Source organism: Anabas testudineus, chromosome 3 (genome assembly GCF_900324465.2).
Source record: "Anabas testudineus chromosome 3, fAnaTes1.2, whole genome shotgun sequence".
In the NCBI taxonomy this organism is placed as follows: domain Eukaryota; kingdom Metazoa; phylum Chordata; class Actinopteri; order Anabantiformes; family Anabantidae; genus Anabas; species Anabas testudineus.
The window spans coordinates 26,225,545-26,246,043 of NC_046612.1; the positions used below are offsets into that span (position 1 = coordinate 26,225,545).

Consider the following 20,499-nt stretch of genomic DNA (forward strand, 5'->3'; position numbering starts at 1 on the left):
GGGCCAATAACAAAATGGTGAAAAGAAAAAGAAATATTCTCCAAACATTCAGTGACAGTAAGAACACACGGTGCAGATCATGTAAGCATAATGATGTGGTCAATCTCATTAGAGATGTGCTCATCTTCATGATCAAGATCATGATCAACAGCCAATTGACTTATCTGTTTTGATAGCCTCGTGCAGTGCTTTAAACATAATTTCTCTAGAATATTTGAGCAGGCCTGGGGGTTCAAATGTCAGATGTAACATTACTAAAGGCCCACATTGTGATCAGCAATTCAAGATCAATCCCTAGCAGTGTAATATCATCATTTTAACCACTGTGTATTTGACAATGATATCTTATTAATGGCTGATTTCATGTGTAAGAAGTGCCAGGGGCTAGGGAAGTTTAAGCACAGTATGGCACATTGTTCAGGTGTAAACATGACGTGTGTTACCCTAAGGAGGAGATGGATTATTGGGTTTGTACTAATGTCAAAAGTCATGCGTAAATATGGTGACTCAGCTCCATCAGTCCAGGATATGCATCCTGTGGTTCATCTTAGATAAAACCTTTGCTCTGTTTTCCAACTAGAATTAGTTTTTATTATTTTAAGTTTTTATTAAATGCAAATGAGCAAGTGAGGGGGCGTTTTACTCCTTCTCCAGCAGATCTGCTCAGCACACCAGAAACTCTGGGAAATATTTACCATGCTTTCTGTTGTTGGATTGCGCTCTTTTTCCTCAGGAAACCTGAGTTATTTACGTAACGCGCCATTTCTCATCATGTGACGTGATCTACTTATTCGTTTAAACAAAATACAATTGATTGCTGTGGTGTAGGTTTTGTGTCACATTGTGCCTTCTGCATGCTCTGCACAGTGACCACCCACCAACCTCAAAGCCAAATAGACTATTTCCCTCAGTGAGAATACATATCACTTGGACTTTCTCCTGCTCTGTGGTGCATGTTTATCAAGAGAGCATATGGTAAAAGGGATAAAAGCGATCATATTTTGAGTGTCATAGTACATGAAAATATCATTTTGATATGTTGGGAGGGAACATCATGATTTGGGATTGTTTTCTGCCTCTGGACCTGGACAGCATTTCATTGTGAAGGGGGGAAAGTAATTCCCAAGTTTATAAACATATCAATTTGAGGGTTTCTGTCCACCAGCTGAAGCTCAGGGGAAGCTGAGTCATGGAGGAAAATGGTACAAAACATCAGAGTACATCTACTGCAAAATAGGTTCAGAGGCCTGCCTTTTGAAGTGAGGCATTTCATCAATGTTTAGTTTTTCTTTTTTCTTATCCTTTGTGTTGTTTAGTATTTGTGTTGGTGTGATTCTTTTAATGTTAGATAGATAGATAGATAGATAGATAGATAGATAGATAGATAGATAGATAGATAGATAGATAGATAGATAGATAGATAGATAGATAGATAGATAGATAGATAGATAGATGCACAAGTCAACTATCTTGTTGATAATACTGCAGCCTCACTTCGAACAATACTCAATACTATTGCCCATCTGAAAAAGAAGGTAGTGAATCAAAGGACGCTGGCCCCATGGTACAGTTCACAAATCCATAGCTTAAAGCAGAAATCACATAAGCTGGAAAGGTAGTGGTGTTGCACTAATTTAGGAAAGACAGTTTAATAATATATAAGGCAAATTAGAACAACCCCAGGTTTCTTTTCAGCAATGAAGTCAGGCTGACAAAGAGTCATAGCTCTGTCAAGCCTAGTATGCCCTTAACTCTCTTTAGTAATCAGTTTATGAATTTCTTTACTAATAAAATATTACTATTAGAAAGAAAAAGTTATCAGACCCTCCCTGCAACTGGCATGGATGGTCTTGCGTGTACAGGGGCTCTAGATGTATTTGTAAGACCTCACTTGTACTTAGCCTGCTTCTTCCCTGTAGAATATTTTGAATAAAATTCAATATTTAATTAATATACACCATCAAAATGTCTCTTAGACCCCATCCCAACTAGACAGCTCAAAGATATTTTACCTTTGAAAAGCACGTCCATATCAGTCTATCTTTACTAACAGGCTACCTACCACAGGCTTTTAATGTTGCTTTAGCCAAACCTCTACTCAAAAAAACTACTCTCGATTAAGAAGTTCAGCCAATTTTAGACCAATATCCATCTGCCCTTCTTTATCTCTAAAACCCTTGAAAAAGTAGTTTCAACGCAATCATGTAGCTACCTGCGACAATGACAACGGACTTCTCTCTTTACTCTTCTTGTTAGATCTTAGTGCTGCCCTCGACACTATAAATCACAACATTCTATTACAAAGATCGGAGCATTTCATTGGAGTTAAAGGAACAGCACTAAGCAAGTTTAAATCTTATCTACCAGATAGATTTTATGCATAGAGTCTTCCATGCATACAAAAGTTAGTCATGGTGTCCAGGCACTCTGGAACACCGTGGCACAGAAACAGAGTGCCTGTTTCTGTGCCTGGGCCAATTCTTTTCACTCTATATATGTCCCACATCTAAAGCTCAATCTAAAGCTAATAATCAAGCTCCATTATATCTTAAAGACATCATAGTTCCATATCTTCCCAGCAGAACACTTTGCTCTGTGAGGATCTACTTGTTTTTCCTAGGGGGAGACAGAGCCTTTAGCTCTCAAGCTCCTCTCCTGTGGAACCAGCTCCCAGTTCAGGTTCGAGAGGCAGACACCCTCTCTACATTTTAGACTAGGCTTAAAACTTTCCGTTTTTATAAAGCTTATATTTAGAGAAGGCTCTGGTGACTCTGGACCATCTTTTATTTATGCTGCTATAGATTAGTCTGCTGGGGGATCACCACTGATACACTCAGTTCTCCTATAAGTGTGCTTCCTCCTCTCTGTCTCGCTCTCTCTGTACTCCTCTAAAGGTAACCTCGGCCCTGGAGCTGTATGTAACCAGAATGTAGGTACTGGTCCTACCAACTTCCCAGTTTTTGCTGCTTCTTGTTGTTGTTGTTTTTTTGTTGCCTGCTGTTCTTTTGTCTCTCCTCTTTCCATTTATCCTAACCGGTCAAGGCAGATGGCCGCCACTTCTGCTGGATGTTTCTTACTCTAAAGGGAGTTTTTCCTTTCCACTGTAGGGTAGTGCTTGCTCAAGTCGGGTTGTTTTTTTGGTTTTCTACATAACTCTAACTCAACGAATCATTTGTAAGTTTAATGACCCATACGGATCTAGCCTCAAACCAAAAGGTATAAATATTTCAGCACTAATTGCTGTCTTTAAATCATAGTAGTGTTGAAAGGTACACCATTGGAATATCATTGATGTATATAGTTAGATAAATGTTAGATTTAGTAATTATCTGTGTTTGCCAAGACCTGTGTGTTTACCTGTTCTCTCCACCCTTTTGCATGTGAAAGATCTGACTTGTAGAGTGTGTACCACCTTGCCCAAAGGCCTGTGTCATACTGGGAGTGTTTGTCTGTGACTCTGCACAGCTGTTTACTTCCAGGTGTGGCATTTACCTGTTCTGTCATCACATCTTTGCCATGATCTTTCTGTGAGACCTTTATCTAAGAAGTCCAGTGCAAATATTCAGGGTTGGGAAGTAAGCTCAAAGCAGGATGTGGCCACAGCCTGCATGTATGGAGGTGACAGGCTTTTCTCACAGTTGCTTGATTAATTGAACACAGATAAATGTTGAGTGTTAGTATATCACAGGTGGAGGCAGCTTGATACACACATGCACACACTTAGTTTAAGATTGGCAGATAATATTTATAACCACAGCATGACTGATACAATCACATTGTCCTATACATCTATGGTGTTTTTCAGTTTTTCAGTAGTGCTGAGATAATATGCCTCGCAATAGCAGAAACTACTGATGTTTTCTAAGATAAAAAGTTTAAGGTTCATCTTTTTCTCTCTAACTTTAAACTTTTCAAATTCCATGATATGTGATATTTAAAATTAAATTAGTTATAAAGTTTGGGGAACAGGAGAATTATTAACAGACCTGTGTTGTTTATATTTTGTGGAGGAATAAATCATTTTAAACATATTTTGTTCCAGTTCTTTTCTGGTTGATGATGCTAATAACACCAGCAGCTCCGTGGGAGCAACAGAGGCTATAGTGTAGCTATTATTTATCTAGTGCTGTGGTGCTTAGGGGTTTTATACTTAGCATAGTTATTTAAGCAGCAGAACTATTTTAGACAGATTATGAATTTTGAAGTAAAAATCCCCTACTGGGTACAGTAAGCTGACAAAACTATATTTGATTATGTCAAGAGCACAAAACAACCCATTTGGGGATGTATTTATCCTTATGGAAATTATAAATGGAAATACATTTTGGTTCAAACTAAATGCTAATACAACTTATATAGCCTTTAGTTAGCTAAAAAGGAAATTAATGGGATATAAAAATGTTTTATATCCCATTTATATAATTTTTTTCCAGAAATCAATATTCAAATTAATTTTTACTTTGGTTTAAATGTAACTCTTTTGGTATGTTATGTATCACACTTTAAAATAAATTTTAAAAAATCCAACTACATTTTTAAATTATCCTATTATTGAACCTAAAGCTATAGATAATGATCTTTAATGAACAAATGTATATTTATTTATATCTCACAAATAATGACCATGTGATTGTTTAGAAATGTTTAGGTATGAGCCAAGACAAAAACAGACATGCTTAGTCTGCAGGTACAGAATGATCTTTATTGAGATATTTGTGGATTCACAATTTCACTAAAACTATGTTGGCTAATACATTAGACATAAATAGACTACTTTAATTTATGTAGATGAAGTTGTCACTGATTTAATTATGTTATGGTTTTTATAAATTCATGCTCTCTGCAAGTGTCCGATGTCTGATGTTTGCCTTATCTTCTGCGTCGACGTGATTTAATGCTGAAGCGAGTGGCTGCCATTTCACTATGGCCAAGTACAGAGCATTCAGTCTTGAGGCACCCACAGGCATCAATGTGGGTGTAAGTGTAGGTGATCTCAGTGTTGTCAGGACAAAAGAGCTGGATTTGCCTCTCAGAAGAGGCAAGCTCTGTGCAGCAGGAGCAGGTGTGCTGCAAGGATCTCATTTTGGTAGAGTAGCTGAGAGAGGAGAGAAATTAAATGTGAAGACAATGAAAATAGGGATGTGTGAATATCGGTTTGCAACAAAGGAAGCATAAGAGATTAAATTATCAAAGGAAAATAATGTGAGGGGAACTCACAAGGTGAAGGTACCACATGCTCCATCACAGAATGTAATGTTGACAGGGTCTTTAGCGTGGCAGCCGTCACTCTCCAGGTAAACAGCAGTGGTGGACACATTGCATGGTTGATCCTTTAGAATGCCTTAGAGAGAACAACATCTTATTTTACCTAATTTACTTAAATCGTTATGCCTTCTGTGGACTAATTCACAAATCATGAAGTCTTGGTTTTGCTTTTCTTGGGTACCATAATGCAAATGTTTCCTTTCAAATCTTTAGTTTATTTTGAAAAGCAAAAAAAATGTATACTATAAACCAATCTGAACCTTCTGGTTTTTATGCAATAAATATCAATAAATGTCTCAAGACATATAAACAAAATTCTGAATTAAGGAGGTGGCATTGAATATAAGGTTTATTTGAAGACATTAGATGTGCTCACATCCACATACTTTTAATTACTTTCCACTAAAATGTTGAGTAACTTGTCACACACAAAAGAAAAAAAATTAACAATGGAAAAAGGCATGACTGAGCAGGCTTTTGTGAAATATCTAAAACATTTAAATTATAAATACATCTAACTTGGGTAAATTCTTTCCTGTGGTTCCCTTGGGCAACAAAAAAGGTACTTACAGTGCCACCTTATGTCCATCAATAGGAAGATTTGAAGGAAGAACATTTTTTTGGCATGTGAAAAAAAAGTTATTTGCTTTATGGGTCTGTTCACTTTAGCCTGACATTGCCTGGCATTTTGGGTAGTGCTACAGACATTGGTTAGCTTTACCTTTAAAATTCTACAACCCGTGAAGACCATGATGAATTTCACTTTCAAACCCGTAGATCATTCTGAAAGATTTTCACTAATTACACCATCATACGTCTCGTAGATCCCATCCAATATCTGCCCTTTATCTCTAAAATTTAGGTTTCAAGGCAATTATGTGACTTTAAACTTTCCTTTTATATAAAACTTATATTTAGAGATGGCTAAGGTGACTCTGAACCATCTCTTAGTTATGCTGCTATACGTAGGTTAGTCTGCTGACCTCCACTCCTCTCTCCTCTCCTGTATCAATTCAAATGCCACCATTGCATGTCATTAACTTTGTGTCTTTTCTCTCCCGTAGTTGTGCTTTCTCCTCTCAGTCGCCCTCTTTCTGTACTTTTCTGCAGGTATCCTCACCTTGGAACTGTACATCTCCAGACTTCAGTTACTGGCCCTATCAACCTGCCCAATGTTCTTGCTGCTTGTTGTTGTTGTTATCTGTTGCCTGCTGTTCTTTCCTCTCTCTCCTCCTTCCACTCACCCCAGGGAGTGGAAGGAGGTTTGCTAGAGGTTTCTTCCTCTAAAGGGAGTTTTTCCTCTCCACTGTTGACTAGTGCTTGCTCAAATTGTTGGGTTTTCTATATAATTCTTTATACAATTATACTTTGTAAGGTCTTAAACCTTACACTATACTCCCCTGAGTTGACTTCTATTGTGATGAAGTGAGAAAAATGTATGGAAGAAATACTTACAGATAGGACAGCATCCATCTGGTGCTAAGGTTTCTGTTCCCTGCAGGATACACACATATTCACGTCAGTGTTTACATTAGACAGCAGATGGCAGTGTGCTCACATCACACTTCTCTTGTCACGAACATCATGTCATGTGTTTATATATTTCAAAACCATTACATTACAGTGATGGAGGTAATGACTGTGATGATGATAATGATAATAATGTGTGTGTGTGTGTGTGTGAAGTCTACCGGTATGCAATCATTAGGTTTGTAGGAGGGACAGGTGATCTTAGCTTCGACCGTGATGAATTGATTAGCAATACTGACACACTCATATTTTAGACAGGCATTACCAGGAGGACTCCAGATGTAGCCAGGCTGAAAAATAACAGAAACGTGTGACTCAGTTTTATAAATAGTGCTGCATTGTTATTGTGTTGGCCTTGGGTTAGGATTATAATATAGTTTTACTGAACCCAGAAGGGGTCCAGGCCACAGCAAGGAAGATAAAGAGAGGAAAATATATACTTTCTACACATTACAGAAACTAAATGAATAATCATGCATCATACATACAGTATATGCATGATTATAGTATACATAGAAAAGAAAGAGCAAAAAGAAAGTTCCAAGCTGTACAGTTACTTCATATAATACTGTTACTGTATTTAAAGAGCAGTAGATGTTATTAATGTACTAACTCAGCTAAGTGAACATCAATAAGGGGAACTTTAATACGCAGAATTAAAGATGAAATTAAACTTAAAACCCAGATAATGCATGAGCACTTTTACAACATACTGTAAGATCCATGTAATCCTATTGTCATTCTTTCTTCAATATACCAACCTTTAATATGTGTGTGGAGTTGTTTGACAGCATGACAATACAGCTCGTTTGGATACACCTCCCACAGCACTGGTTAGGGACGTTTTTGTACTCATAACCCTGAGTGGAGACACAATTTAATGTAAATTTAATGTAAGCACAACAAACACAAACACAAGATCAGTTCTGAATAATAATAATAATAATAATAATAATAATAATAATAATATTTAATTTGGCTTCATTTTTGACATGTGTAGTCTATTGGAAAAGGTTTACAGTATAGCTTTATTAAAGAGATAACTATACATGGAAGACTTTATCCACACTCAGCAGACAGTTAATGCAGTTTAACACTGTTATGTTGAATCCAGAATTTAATTTAAAATCCTTCTCCTCACATATAAATCACTTATTCCATTCATTCTCACTCTTATCTTCCCTAACACTTTGCTCTCAGAGTGCAGGTCTACTTCTTCCAAATATAGACTGGAATGCAGAGCCTTTAGCTATCAAGCCACTCTCCTGAGGAACCAGCTCCCAGTTTAGAGACACCCTCTCTACATTTAAGACTAGACTTAAAACTTTCCTTTTTTATAAAGCTTATAGTTAGAGATGGATCAGGTGACTCTGAACCATCTCTTAGTTATGCTGATATAGCTTAGTCTGCTGGGGGACCTCTACTGATAAACTGAGCTCCTCTCCTCTCCTCTTCTCTCCCAATTGAGATGACATCTGTTGTGATGTGACGCTATATACATGAAATTCAATTGAAAAAAATTTATAAATCATCCCTTGATGAAGTTGAAAGTTCCATTGTTGTTGAAAGGAGTTGATTAGCAAAACAATTTCCCTCTGGGATTAATAACGTTTTTTTAAATCTTAAATTGAATCTTGAATCTATTGGCTCCCTGTCTTCTTCTTCTTCTCTTTGGGCTTTTCCCATCAGGGGTCGCCACAGCGAATCATCCTTTTCCACCTAAATCTATCATGGACATCTTCTACCCTAACATTAGCCAACCTCATGTCCTCTGTTAACACGTCCATATATCTCCTCCTCGATCGTCCTCTTGTCCTCCTGCCTGGCAGCTCCATCTCCAACATCCTTCTACCAATATACTCACTATCCCTCCTCTGAACATGTCCAAACCATCTCAGTCTGGCCTCTCTGACTTTGTCGCTAACACAGGCAACGTGAGCCGTCCCTCTGATGTACTCGTTCCTTATTCTGTCTAACCTGGTCACTCCTAAGGAGAACCTCAACATCTTCATCTCTGCTACCTCCATCTCAGCCTCTTGTCTCTTTCTCACTGCTACCGTCTCTAACCCATAGAGCAGAGCTGGTCTCACCACTGTCTTGTACACCTTTCCTTTGAGTCTTGCTGACACTCTTTTGTCACACAACACTCCTGATACTTTCCTCCACCCGCTCCAACCTGCCTGCACTCACCTCTTCACCTCTTTTCCACACTCCCCATCACACTGAACTGTTGAACCCAAGTACTTAAACTCCTGTACCTTCTTCACCTCAGCCCCCTGTAACCTAACGCTTCTACCTTGATCCCTCTCGTTCAGACACATGTATTCTGTCTTACTACGACTGACCTTCATGCCTCTTCTTTCCAGAGCAAACCTCCACCTTTCCAGCTGTTCCTCTACCTGCTCTCTACTCTCACTGCAAATCACAATGTCATCCGCAAACATCATTGTCCAGGGAGATTCCTGTCTGACCTCATCTGTCAGCCTGTCCATCAACATAGTAAACAAGAAGGGACTCAAAGCTGATCCTTGGTGTAGTCCCACCTCCACCTTGAACTCCTCTGTCTGACCTACAGCACATCTCACCACCGTCATACTTCTCTTATACATGTCCTGAACTACTCTGACGTACTTCTCTGCCACTCCCGACGACCTCATACAGTACCACAGCTCCTCCCTCGGCACCCTGTCATACGCCTTCTCTAAATCTACAAAGACACAATGCAGCTCCTTCTGACCATCTCTGTACTTTTCCATCAACATTCTCAAAGCAAAAATGGCATCAGTGGTGCTCTTACGGGGCATGAAACCATACTGCTGCTCACAAATCTCCACCTTCTTCCTAAGCCTGGCTTCCACTACTCTTTCCCACAGCTTCATTGTGTGGCTCATCAACTTTATTTCTCTGTAGTTGCTGCAGTTCTGCGTGTCACCCTTGTTCTTAAAGATCGGAACCAGAACACTTCTCCTCCATTCCTCAGGCATCTTCTCACACTCTAGAATCCTATTGAACAAACTGGTTAGAAACTCCACTGCTGTCTCTCCTAAGCACTTCCACACCTCCACAGGTACGTCATCAGGACCAACAGCCTTTCCACTCTTCATCCTTTTCAGAGCCTTCCTCACCTCATCCTTTCCAACCTCTGCTATTTCCTCCTCCACAACATCCACATCTTCCTCCCTTCTTTCCCTGTCATTTTCCTCATTCACCAGCTCCTCAAAATACTCCTTCCATCTTTTCTGCACACTCTCCTGGGTTGTTAGTACCTTTCCATCTCTGTCCTTAATCACCCTTATCTGTTGCACGTCCTTCCCATCTCTATCTCTCTGTCTGGCTAGCCTGTACAAGTCCTTCTCTCCTTCCTTTGTGTCTAACCTGTCATACAGCTCATCGTAAGCTTTCTGTTTGGCCTTTGCCACCTCCCTCTACACTTCCTTGTACTCCTGTCCACTTTCCTCAGTCCAACCCCTTCTTCCGGGTGCAGTCCTGTACTTCCTCATTCCACCACCAAGTGTCTTTACCTTCTTTCCTCTTTCCAGATGACACACCTAGCACCTTCCTACCTGTTTCCCTGATAACCTCTGCTGTAGTTTCCCAGTCATCTAGAAGCTCATCCTGACCACCAAGAACCTGTCTCAACTTCTGCCTGAATTCCTCACAAGTTTCTTCATTCTTTAACTTCCACCACTTGGTCTTCTTTTCAGTCTTCCCTCTCTTCTTCTTCCTGACCTCCAGAGTCATCTTGCACACCACCATGTGGTGCTGTCTGGCTACACTCTCTCCTACCACCACTTTGCAGTCACTAACCTCTCTCAAATGACCTTGTCTACATAGGATGTAGTCCACCTGCGTACTCCTACCTCCACTTCTGTATGTCACTCTATGTTCCTCTCTCTTCTGGAAGTAAGTGTTGACTACAGCCATTTCCATCCTCTTTGCAAAGTCCACCACCATCTGTCCTTCCAGATTCCTTTCCTTTACACCAAACCTGCCCATCACCTCCTCATCACCTCTGTTGCCCTCACCAACATGCCCGTTGAAGGCTGCTCTAACAACTAGTCCCTCTCCTCTGGGGATACTCTGTATGACCTCATCAAACTCACTCCAGAATCTCTCCTTCTCTTCTAACTCACAGCCAACCTGTGGCGCATACCCACTGACTACATTCATCATCACCCCTTCAATTTCTAGCTTTAGGCTCATCACTCTGTCTGAGACTCTTTTCACCTCTAGAACATTGTTCACAAACTCCCCCTTCAAGATCACTCCTACCCCGTTTCTCTTCCTATCCACACCATGGTAGAACAGTTTGTATCCTCCTCCAATACTACGTGCTTTGCTGCCCTTCCACCTTGTCTCCTGCACATACAGAAGATCTACCTTCCTTCTCTCCATCATGTCTGCCAGCTCACTGCCTTTTCCTGTCATTGTGCCAACATTAAGAGTCCCTGTTCTCAGATCTATGCTCCAGCCTTTCCTCTCCTCTCTCTGACCACGAACCCTTCTGCCTCCTCTCCTTCTTTGACCAACAGTAGTCCAATTTCCACTGGCACCCTGTAGGTGAGTGGCATGTTAACAACAGTAACAGCATCGATGGCGGTCATTGTTAGCCCGGGCCTCAACGGATCCAATATGAAATTCTTATGGACAATTCGCCCTCTCTATTTATCCGAGCTTGGGACCGGCACAGAAGTCACTGGCTTGCAACCCCTGTGGCTAGATTCTATTGGGTCCCTGTGAAATCCATTATTGAATTTAAAATTCTTCTCCTCACATAAAAAGCACTTAATAATGAGGCTCCATCCTACCTTAAAGACCTCATAGTTCCACTCTCTGTATTTTTCTGTAGGTACCCTCAGGCTGGAGCTGTGTATCTCCAGAATTCAGTTGCACAGCCCAATGTTGCCTAATGTTTTTTGCTGCATGTTGTTGTTTTTTTTTTGTTTTCTCTCTCCTCTGTCTACTCACCCCAATCGGTCGAGGCAGATGGCTGCCTACCATGAGCCTGGTTGTGCTGGAGGTTTCTACCTCTAAAGAAAGTTTTTTTGTTTCTACTGTTCCCTAAAGTCAGTCAGAAGTAGCTTCATGTTCTCTCCCAAACAATGGATGTTTGGGAGAGAAAGTGGTCAGTGAATGTTATCATCTGTAAATTTATCATGTTATATATGTTAAAAAGAACTTACAATTTGTGGCAATTAGTGTCTGAGTAAGTCTTACCAGAGGACAGTGTGTGTCACATGTTATAGGCTGGCATTCTATTATGTGCAGATGACTGTCGGCATCTGTCTGGTTACCACAAATGCACTTGTCACATGGCTTAAAAGGCACCAGATCTCCAACCTTGATGGACAGGATGAGAAGATCAGCAAACATTAGAAAGGCAAAAGATGTGAGGACCGACTGTGAAATAAAGAGAGATTAAGAGGTTCTAACCTCTTAATCTCTCACCTCTTAATCCTTTAGAACCAATGCCCTGCAAAATCCACTAAATGGTCATTTTATTACACATATATAACTTTCTGGTGTATATAGTGCATTCTCTGCTTTATTTTACATTTTTCCTATTTTGTGAAAACCAGTCTTTGAATGGTCTATTCAAGATTTGTGCTAGAAATTATGTATTTTCAAGTTTCAGGGACACATTCCCCACACAGGATTGGCTCAAACACCTCCCACAATAACCTCAGTCAAAACCTTGCAGTCCACCATATTGTTTTTGCTCGCTACAGCAGATTTACTGTGAAAACAGCTGGTAGCAGCACAAAGCTGTAAACTGTAAGTGTTACAGTCATTGAGTGTTTTGTCTTGTTTGTTTACTGACTTATCTTGTTGAATGTACCCACATCAGCTGCAAAGTAAATCTGGCTAAGGTTAGCTCCTCACAGACATTTTTGGACTAGAGATACTGTCTGTTTAAAACTGTTTTTAAAGCAGTAGTGGATTGGATGGTGGTAGAACAAGTGGCACTCAGGTGTATCTGCACACATTTTCAAACTTGCCGCTTAATGTCATCTACATGATTTTTCAGCATGAAAATGTGCTGGCACATTTTGGTGACTCCAGGGAACAATTTTTAAGCCCAACAAGGGGCTAATATGGGCTCTTTAAATGACATGCAGTCCAGTGCAACATCACTGTAATGTTGTCAATAATAGTTCTAACTATGTTTTTCAAAACCTCAACATTATTATCTCTGTAAAGAAATCACGTAAAAAGAGTTGATTGGATTACATAGATTTGTATTCAATGCAATCTGTATCTAAAACAATCCTATAATGAATGAACTAGAAGCTGATGTCATGTCAATGTTCATTTAAATAATCTAACTTTTAAAGCACTTCATAAAAACAATGCTGTGTTGTATTGCATATTCAGTGATACACTTATGATGACAGTCCTCTGAAGATCATGGATCAGTTTGTGTTACTACTCACTTTACATCTGGTTTAAGTGAAGGTGAAACTTGTGGAATCTCACCTGATATTCATGGTTGTTGAAAACACAGATGTCCTTTTTAGTCACTATGAACAAAACAGAGCTGATCAGTGAATGCAAAATGAAACCTTTACATGCATATAATATAATATATATATATATATATATATATATATAGAGAGAGAGAGAGAGAGAGAGAGAGAGAGAGAGAGAGAGAGAGAGAGAGAGAGAGAGAGAGAGCACTTACCACAGGAGTGTTTGGGACAGCAGACTCCCATTGTGGTGTTTAAAGTATAACCAACAGGACAGGATGGCACAGAATCTGAGCACAGCTTTGACTCGCACACTGTTTTGACACAGATTGTACAGTTATGAAGGGAAATTGAGAAACTCTTTCACTCTTTCACTGAGAAACTGTATATATATAAAGACTTACCACATGAGTCGTTCTGACAGCATTTAACAGTCTCAGTTATCTTGACCTGACCTTCTTCATCACAGCTGAGGGGTGGTAGAGCTGGACAGGATATGGGACGACAGGTGACTTGCAGTGTGTCTTCCTCACATTTGCACTCATTACAGCCTTCTGTCCATGTTGTGTTTGCCTAAGGAAACATTGTCTGTTATAAAATCATGGTGGAAGACATGGCATTGTCTGGCCTGTTGAAAGATTATGTAAAGTGAACTCAGACCCTTACCTTAGTCCATTTTCCATTTGGCAGGTGACAGATTTCTCCTAGAAAAATTATATAATATAAGGCATTATAACTCAGTTATATTCATTAAGCAAGCTTAATGTTTAGCCTGTCTTAAAAGCTTGGGCTTTTTGTAAAACAAATGCTTTCTATTACTTTCCTACAACGTGGTTTAAACACTGATTTAACATTAAAACTTAACTAATGATTCTTACCCCATTGTTACAACAATACATTGCGTAGTACCAGAAAGTTGCTGCACTTTCTCAGGTGCAGGTTTAACTATTCTTTCTTTTCATTGACTCAGACTGTAAAAAAGACATAACTTTTGGCTATAGTTACAGCCTGTGGCTTACACTAGTCTCCGGCTATATTTAACTTACTCAATGTAGGGTAAAGTAGAAATTTATATGTGCAAGCTAGGGTATTTTTGCAAAGCCCCAGATTAAATTAATAAATTTTGATGATCGAGTCTTGTTTTTGTTTTCTTGGTTTTTTTTTTGTTTGTTTGTTTTTTATAACCAGGCTGTGTTACACTTTGGTAAAGTTAAAATAAAGTTATTTGTTGTCGTGGTAAAAACAGACAAAAAATTTAAATAAAAATAATAATAAAATGAATGCCAGCAATAGATATATTGTAAACCTGTGTTTGAATACTAAGGTTAGAGGTTTAAGAAATCAGGATTTTGACATGGTCTCACAAAGCTGTCAAAAATGCACAATTCTTATACATTCAAAAATCTCCTCTTACCACATGGATAAGGAATACATTCATTTGAGCTGGAGGAGAGAAGGTAAGTGCCATTCGGGCAGTAGCAACCTTCCAACTTCACATTTGTCATCGCACTGAACTCATTGACAGTATAGATGAATTTCTGATTGTACCTGTAGGAACAAAAGCAAGTCCCCACTTAGTCAAAGCATAAATGAATGAAAATTGATTAATGCAATATGGAACAATGTGCTGGTGAATTGCTATACCAGAAATCACAAGTAGGCTCAACCACAGGGCCACAGGCCTGATACACTCTGGGGCTTGGACATTTATATTCTATCAAGAAATGAAGAATGGACATTGAGTTTGTTAGTAGAGGCTGCTGCGATGTAAAATTATTATAGTGATTGACATACACATAGAATATTGTAGCCGCATACCACAGAGTCCTTTGGTGGCACTCCTCCAGTCAATACATATGCCAGCCTCAGCACAGACATCAGCATAGGTTTGTAAGCTGGTGCAGCCAATGTCATAAATGTGCATGTGACACACATCAAACTCACACGCCACAACAAATGGCCTGTAGTCAACAATCTTGTGACAAGCTTCAAATACACTGGGGAAAAGGGGTATTATAGTAAGTACAACATTAACAATTATAATTATTAGGAAATAAAACCTTTAAACATTTTTAAGCTGAGACAAGTAAATAAACCAGTCATGTTTAATAAAAAAAAATGTTTTATTATGTTTAATTTATGTTGCAAATTTCAGTGTCAAGCTAATTTGAACTCTCATCTTTCTTATTCTTTTATTTGCTGACATACTGTAGATAAGGCTTAATAAGAGGGATATTTATGGTGAAACATGGAGTTGATTCTAAGTAGCCTTCTTGTATAAAAAGAATCATTTAAATAACAAGAACATTAACATTTAACATACAAGATATATTAATATATAATAATAGATTAAGAATTAGTAAATTCTCAAATTCATGATGTTACAAATCAGTGGTGCCATTTAGTATGACATTTCCCATTTTCCTCCTACCTGCTCTTGATGACTTCACAGATGGTTGCATTGCAGGTAGAAGGCGTTGGTGTTGGTGTAGGTTGAACTGGATGTTCACACTGACTGTTGTTAACATGCCACTCATGTGCCATCTTAGGACATGAAGGATCAATTTTGCCACTGGGCAACATGCAGTCATCAGACCGGTTGTTGTCACATGTGCCTAAAGAAATTCCCATCATTAATACTATTAAGCAACTTTACATGGTTTATTGTTTCAAAATTAATCATATTGTATGAAGAATGTGGTAAATTCAGTCTATCTGCTGTAAATACTAAATAAAAAACTAATCAACTAATACTAAAAGTCTGATAAATAAATACATTTTTGCGTGAGGACTCACCGCACTGTCCCTCTGTGTTGCCACTAAATTCATTATAAGGCAGGTAAATGCTGAATATGAGCCCTGAGAAGGTGATCTTGGCATGAATCTTAGGGATGACCAGCACTGTATCAATGCCAGTGGTGGCAATACGAAAGTCCCCATTCTGGTATGCAGGACTTACAGGTTTGTTATTCACAGTAATCTGCAACAAAAAGTAGTATGAAATTAACATCCAAAATTAGTCAGTAATGATCAGAAATTCCTTTCTGAACAAGTTTATGACTTATGGTCAGTTCACATAGTTACTGTATGTAAATATTTGTTACCTTGTTTGTGGCAATGCTATTGATATCTTTCTGTGTAATAAAGATCTTGTAGCTTTTGTAGAAAACAGTAATGGACTGAGGACAGGACAATCCATCAGGTGCACCACAGTAATAGTTATCAATCATAACACTGAAGTTGTATCTGGGCAAGATCTCTTTAACCAGCCAGTAGGAACAATTGCCTTGAAAACCATAGTAGGTTCCATCAAAGGTGACGTAATGGGGGTCTCCCCAGCCATAGCAGACACCTTCAAATATACAGGAATTACATTTTTAAATGACATTTTAAGTCATCTTGAAATGCTTGCTAAATCTTGAGATTTTGTGAACTAGTAAAATGTTATTAGGTCTGACTTACATTGACATTCATAGTGGGAGCAGCATTCATCATCATCCCACACTTCAACAGGGGGGAAGTTATTTGCACACACTAGTGGCTTCATTGTTGGACATTTTGTGTGATTATAGCTCACTCTGCCATTATCACATGTTCCTATACGACAGTTACTTTCCTTCCAACTTTCACCATCCTAAAACAGAAACCATAGATTGGAATTTAAGAAAACAAGATGGCACTTAATGTCATAGAACTGCCATATTAGTCATGTAAAATGTATAATGACTTAACAAGCATAACAACACTGCATTTCAGGGGTTAAGAGGTGCTGCTTAATAATTTCAACTAGAAACAAAGTACAGAATAAAAAATAAACAAGTACCTTTCTTGGAGGAAATACATCAGTGCATTCCTTCTGAGTACATGGGTGATGTTTCTGTATAATATGACAACTCTCATCGCAGTACCCTATGTAACAGTGGCCATCATGGTCTGTTTCATTGTAGACTATGAAGCCTGAGGAAGATGTTGAAGAGTGTCATATAGCATGTATGTGATAGCACTCAACAAAGCCATTGCACAGATGCTGATGCTTTGGTAAATTAAAGTGTACAGCTCTGATACTTCTAGAACAAAGTATAAATATGAAATAATAATAATCATTAGGCTAGTTATCAGGGGGTGATTCCATCAATTAACTTATAAAGAAATACAAGTAGGAAACCTTGTAAATTCTAGACTGTTAAATCTATTATTACTACCACAGCAGTGTTTTGTTAATGATTTGGTGATCAATGAACTAATTTCAATCTGACAAAATGTTAATTGAAAACAACTCTAAACTCTGTTTAGACATACCTTTAACTTCATAACCTTGGCGATCTGATCAGAAGTGGACACCCAAGACACTGAAACTATTCCCACCTGTCTATAACATTTGGATTTCAAAACTACCAACTACTAACCATCAACTTGCCAGAGGACTCATGCAATGACAGGATGTAGTAACATCCTTGTGATAAGTCACAGTTCATTACTGTTTAAAATAAATGTGGTCAAATCTGTCCCAGGCCACTGCGAAAAGTGCTTCGTGGCCACTGTCCATTTGCAATGTGATAGCTGAAGGTACATTTTAAATGAACAGCATCAAACACAAACCATTACATATACCAGTTGTAAACAGCTCATTAGCTGTTTACAACTAGTCATAAGAAATCATACCATATAAAAACATTACATTACACCCAAAATATCACTAACAATCTCTCAAACCTGCAACTCTTTGCATAAGTTTAAATAGTATCTCAAAGTTTTACCAGGACTGTGATTGAAAATCTTGAATAACATATGATTCACTATCCCATTTTCTTAAAGTTTGCCTAATCTTTTCTGATTGCTTTACTGTTCATGTTATGTGTCTGGAATTTCTTAAATGTTGCTGGACATGTAGCTGTAATTCCTTCAATAAAAATGTCTTATTATAGAGAAATTACTTGGAGCAATTACTAGGTGTAAAAAAGCTCAAATGGTGGGCTATGTCACATCATTTTGATATGTTTGAGCTGGATTTTTGGACATATAGATTGCCCTTTGTATAGGTTTTAAATTTTGAAATTCCAATATTATATATTGGTAGTTATCGGTTGAATTTAGCAGTAGTGCTTGCAATGATGTGACTCAATGCTAAGGTGAATGTTAAAGAGCATACTGTTTTAAAAATTAACTTACCAGAGGGATACTTGGTACCATTATAAATGCACTCGCATAAAGGTAATGTAGCAACTGATGGAGAGGATCCTGTCACTACATGTATCTCAGTTGTGGTAGGTGGAATAGTAGTAGAATGAGTGGTAGATGGCTCAATCGTTGCTATTTCAGATGTGCTCAAAGGTGTAGTCAATGTTGTTGTAGTAGTAGTAGTAGTAGTTGTTGTTTCAGTTGTGGTCAAAGGCGTAGTTGATATAGTAGTAGTAGTAGTTGTAGGTGTAGTTGTTGTTTCAGTTGTGGTGGAATGTGTAGTTGATGTAGTAGGTGTAGTTGTTGTTTCAGTTGTGGTCAAAGGTGTAGTCAATGTTGTTGTAGTAGTAGTAGTAGTTGTTGTTGTTTCAGTTGTGGTCAAAGGCGTAGTTGATATAGTAGTAGTAGTAGTTGTAGGTGTAGTTGTTGTTTCAGTTGTGGTTGAAGGAGTAGTTGTAGTCGTGGTGGGTGTAGTTGTTTCAGTTGTAGGAGTTGTAGGTGACTGAGTTGAAAATGTAGAAGAATGTGTTACGGGTGTGGTATATGTAGAAGTTGGACAACCACAGCATTTGAATTTAATCTCATAGTCAAAACATTCTTGCTGAAGCCCTTGTTGTTTGTTGTTGCAAATCAGGCCGACTTCTTTATTGCAAGTCACATCTTGTCCAACCTGTGACATGGAAAGACCTGGATAAAGAGCAGCTCTACACTGGACTTCTTCTGGATTTGTGCAAACGTGGTAACCAGCAGAGTTGATCTTCTGGATGGATTCATCTTCTCCACCATTGGGGCCTGCTGTGGGCTTTCCTAGATTAATCCATTCTGACCAGCCACATGTCATGTCCTGCCCCCCGGGACATGGTGCAGGGGTATTAGTGCTGGTGGTAGATGTAGTTGTTGTTTCAGTTGTGGTGGAATGTGTAGTTGATGTAGTAGGTGTAGTTGTTGTTTCAGTTTTGGTCAATGGTGTAGTCAATGTTGTTGTAGTAGTAGTAGTAGTTGTTGTTGTTTCAGTTGTGGTCAAAGGCGTAGTTGATATAGTAGTAGTAGTTGTAGGTGTAGTTGTTGTTTCAGTTGTGGTTGAAGGAGTAGTTGTAGTCGTGGTGGGTGTAGTTGTTTCAGTTGTAGGAGTTGTAGGTGACTGAGTTGAAAATGTAGAAGAATGTGTTACGGGTGTGGTATATGTAGAAGTTGGACATCCACAGCATTTGAATTTAATCTCATAGTCAAAACATTCTTGCTGAAGCCCTTGTTGTTTGTTGTTGCAAATCAGGCCGACTTCTTTATTGCAAGTCACATCTTGTCCAACCTGTGACATGGAAAGACCTGGATAAAGAGCAGCTCTACACTGGACTTCTTCTGGATTTGTGCAAACGTGGTAACCAGCAGAGTTGATCTTCTGGATGGATTCATCTTCTCCACCATTGGGGCCTGCTGTGGGCTTTCCTAGATTAATCCATTCTGACCAGCCACATGTCATGTCCTGCCCCCGGGACATGGTGTAGGGGTATTAGTGCTGGTGGTAGATGTAGTTGTTGTTTCAGTTGTGGTGGAATGTGTAGTTGATGTAGTAGGTGTAGTTGTTGTTTCAGTTGTGGTCAAAGGTGTAGTCAATGTTGTTGTAGTAGTAGTAGTAGTTGTTGTTGTTTCAGTTGTGGTCAAAGGCGTAGTTGATATAGTAGTAGTAGTAGTTGTAGGTGTAGTTGTTGTTTCAGTTGTGGTTGAAGGAGTAGTTGTAGTCGTGGTGGGTGTAGTTGTTTCAGTTGTAGGAGTTGTAGGTGACTGAGTTGAAAATGTAGAAGAATGTGTTACGGGTGTGGTATATGTAGAAGTTGGACATCCACAGCATTTGAATTTAATCTCATAGTCAAAACATTCTTGCTGAAGCCCTTGTTGTTTGTTGTTGCAAATCAGGCCGACTTCTTTATTGCAAGTCACATCTTGTCCAACCTGTGACATGGAAAGACCTGGATAAAGAGCAGCTCTACACTGGACTTCTTCTGGATTTGTGCAAACGTGGTAACCAGCAGAGTTGATCTTCTTGATGGATTCATCTTCT

General features: G+C 38.8%; 1 protein-coding gene across 1 annotated transcript; it reads right to left on the reverse strand.

Moving 5' to 3' along the window:
- Nucleotides 1-4,869: 4,869 nt before the first annotated feature.
- LOC113174643 (intestinal mucin-like protein) lies at nt 4,870-19,938 on the reverse strand. Its single transcript, XM_033325935.1, has 14 exons — nt 19,788-19,938; nt 17,086-17,219; nt 16,725-16,896; nt 16,367-16,614; nt 16,059-16,242; nt 15,694-15,877; nt 15,081-15,259; nt 14,907-14,976; nt 14,677-14,810; nt 13,929-13,966; nt 13,667-13,835; nt 13,478-13,576; nt 5,218-5,341; nt 4,870-5,095 (listed from the first exon to the last, which is right to left on the reverse strand). The coding sequence occupies exons 1-14, from the start codon at nt 19,936-19,938 to the stop codon at nt 4,870-4,872; spliced, it is 2,112 nt and encodes a 703-aa protein (XP_033181826.1).
- Between the last annotated feature and the right edge of the window lie 561 nt (nt 19,939-20,499).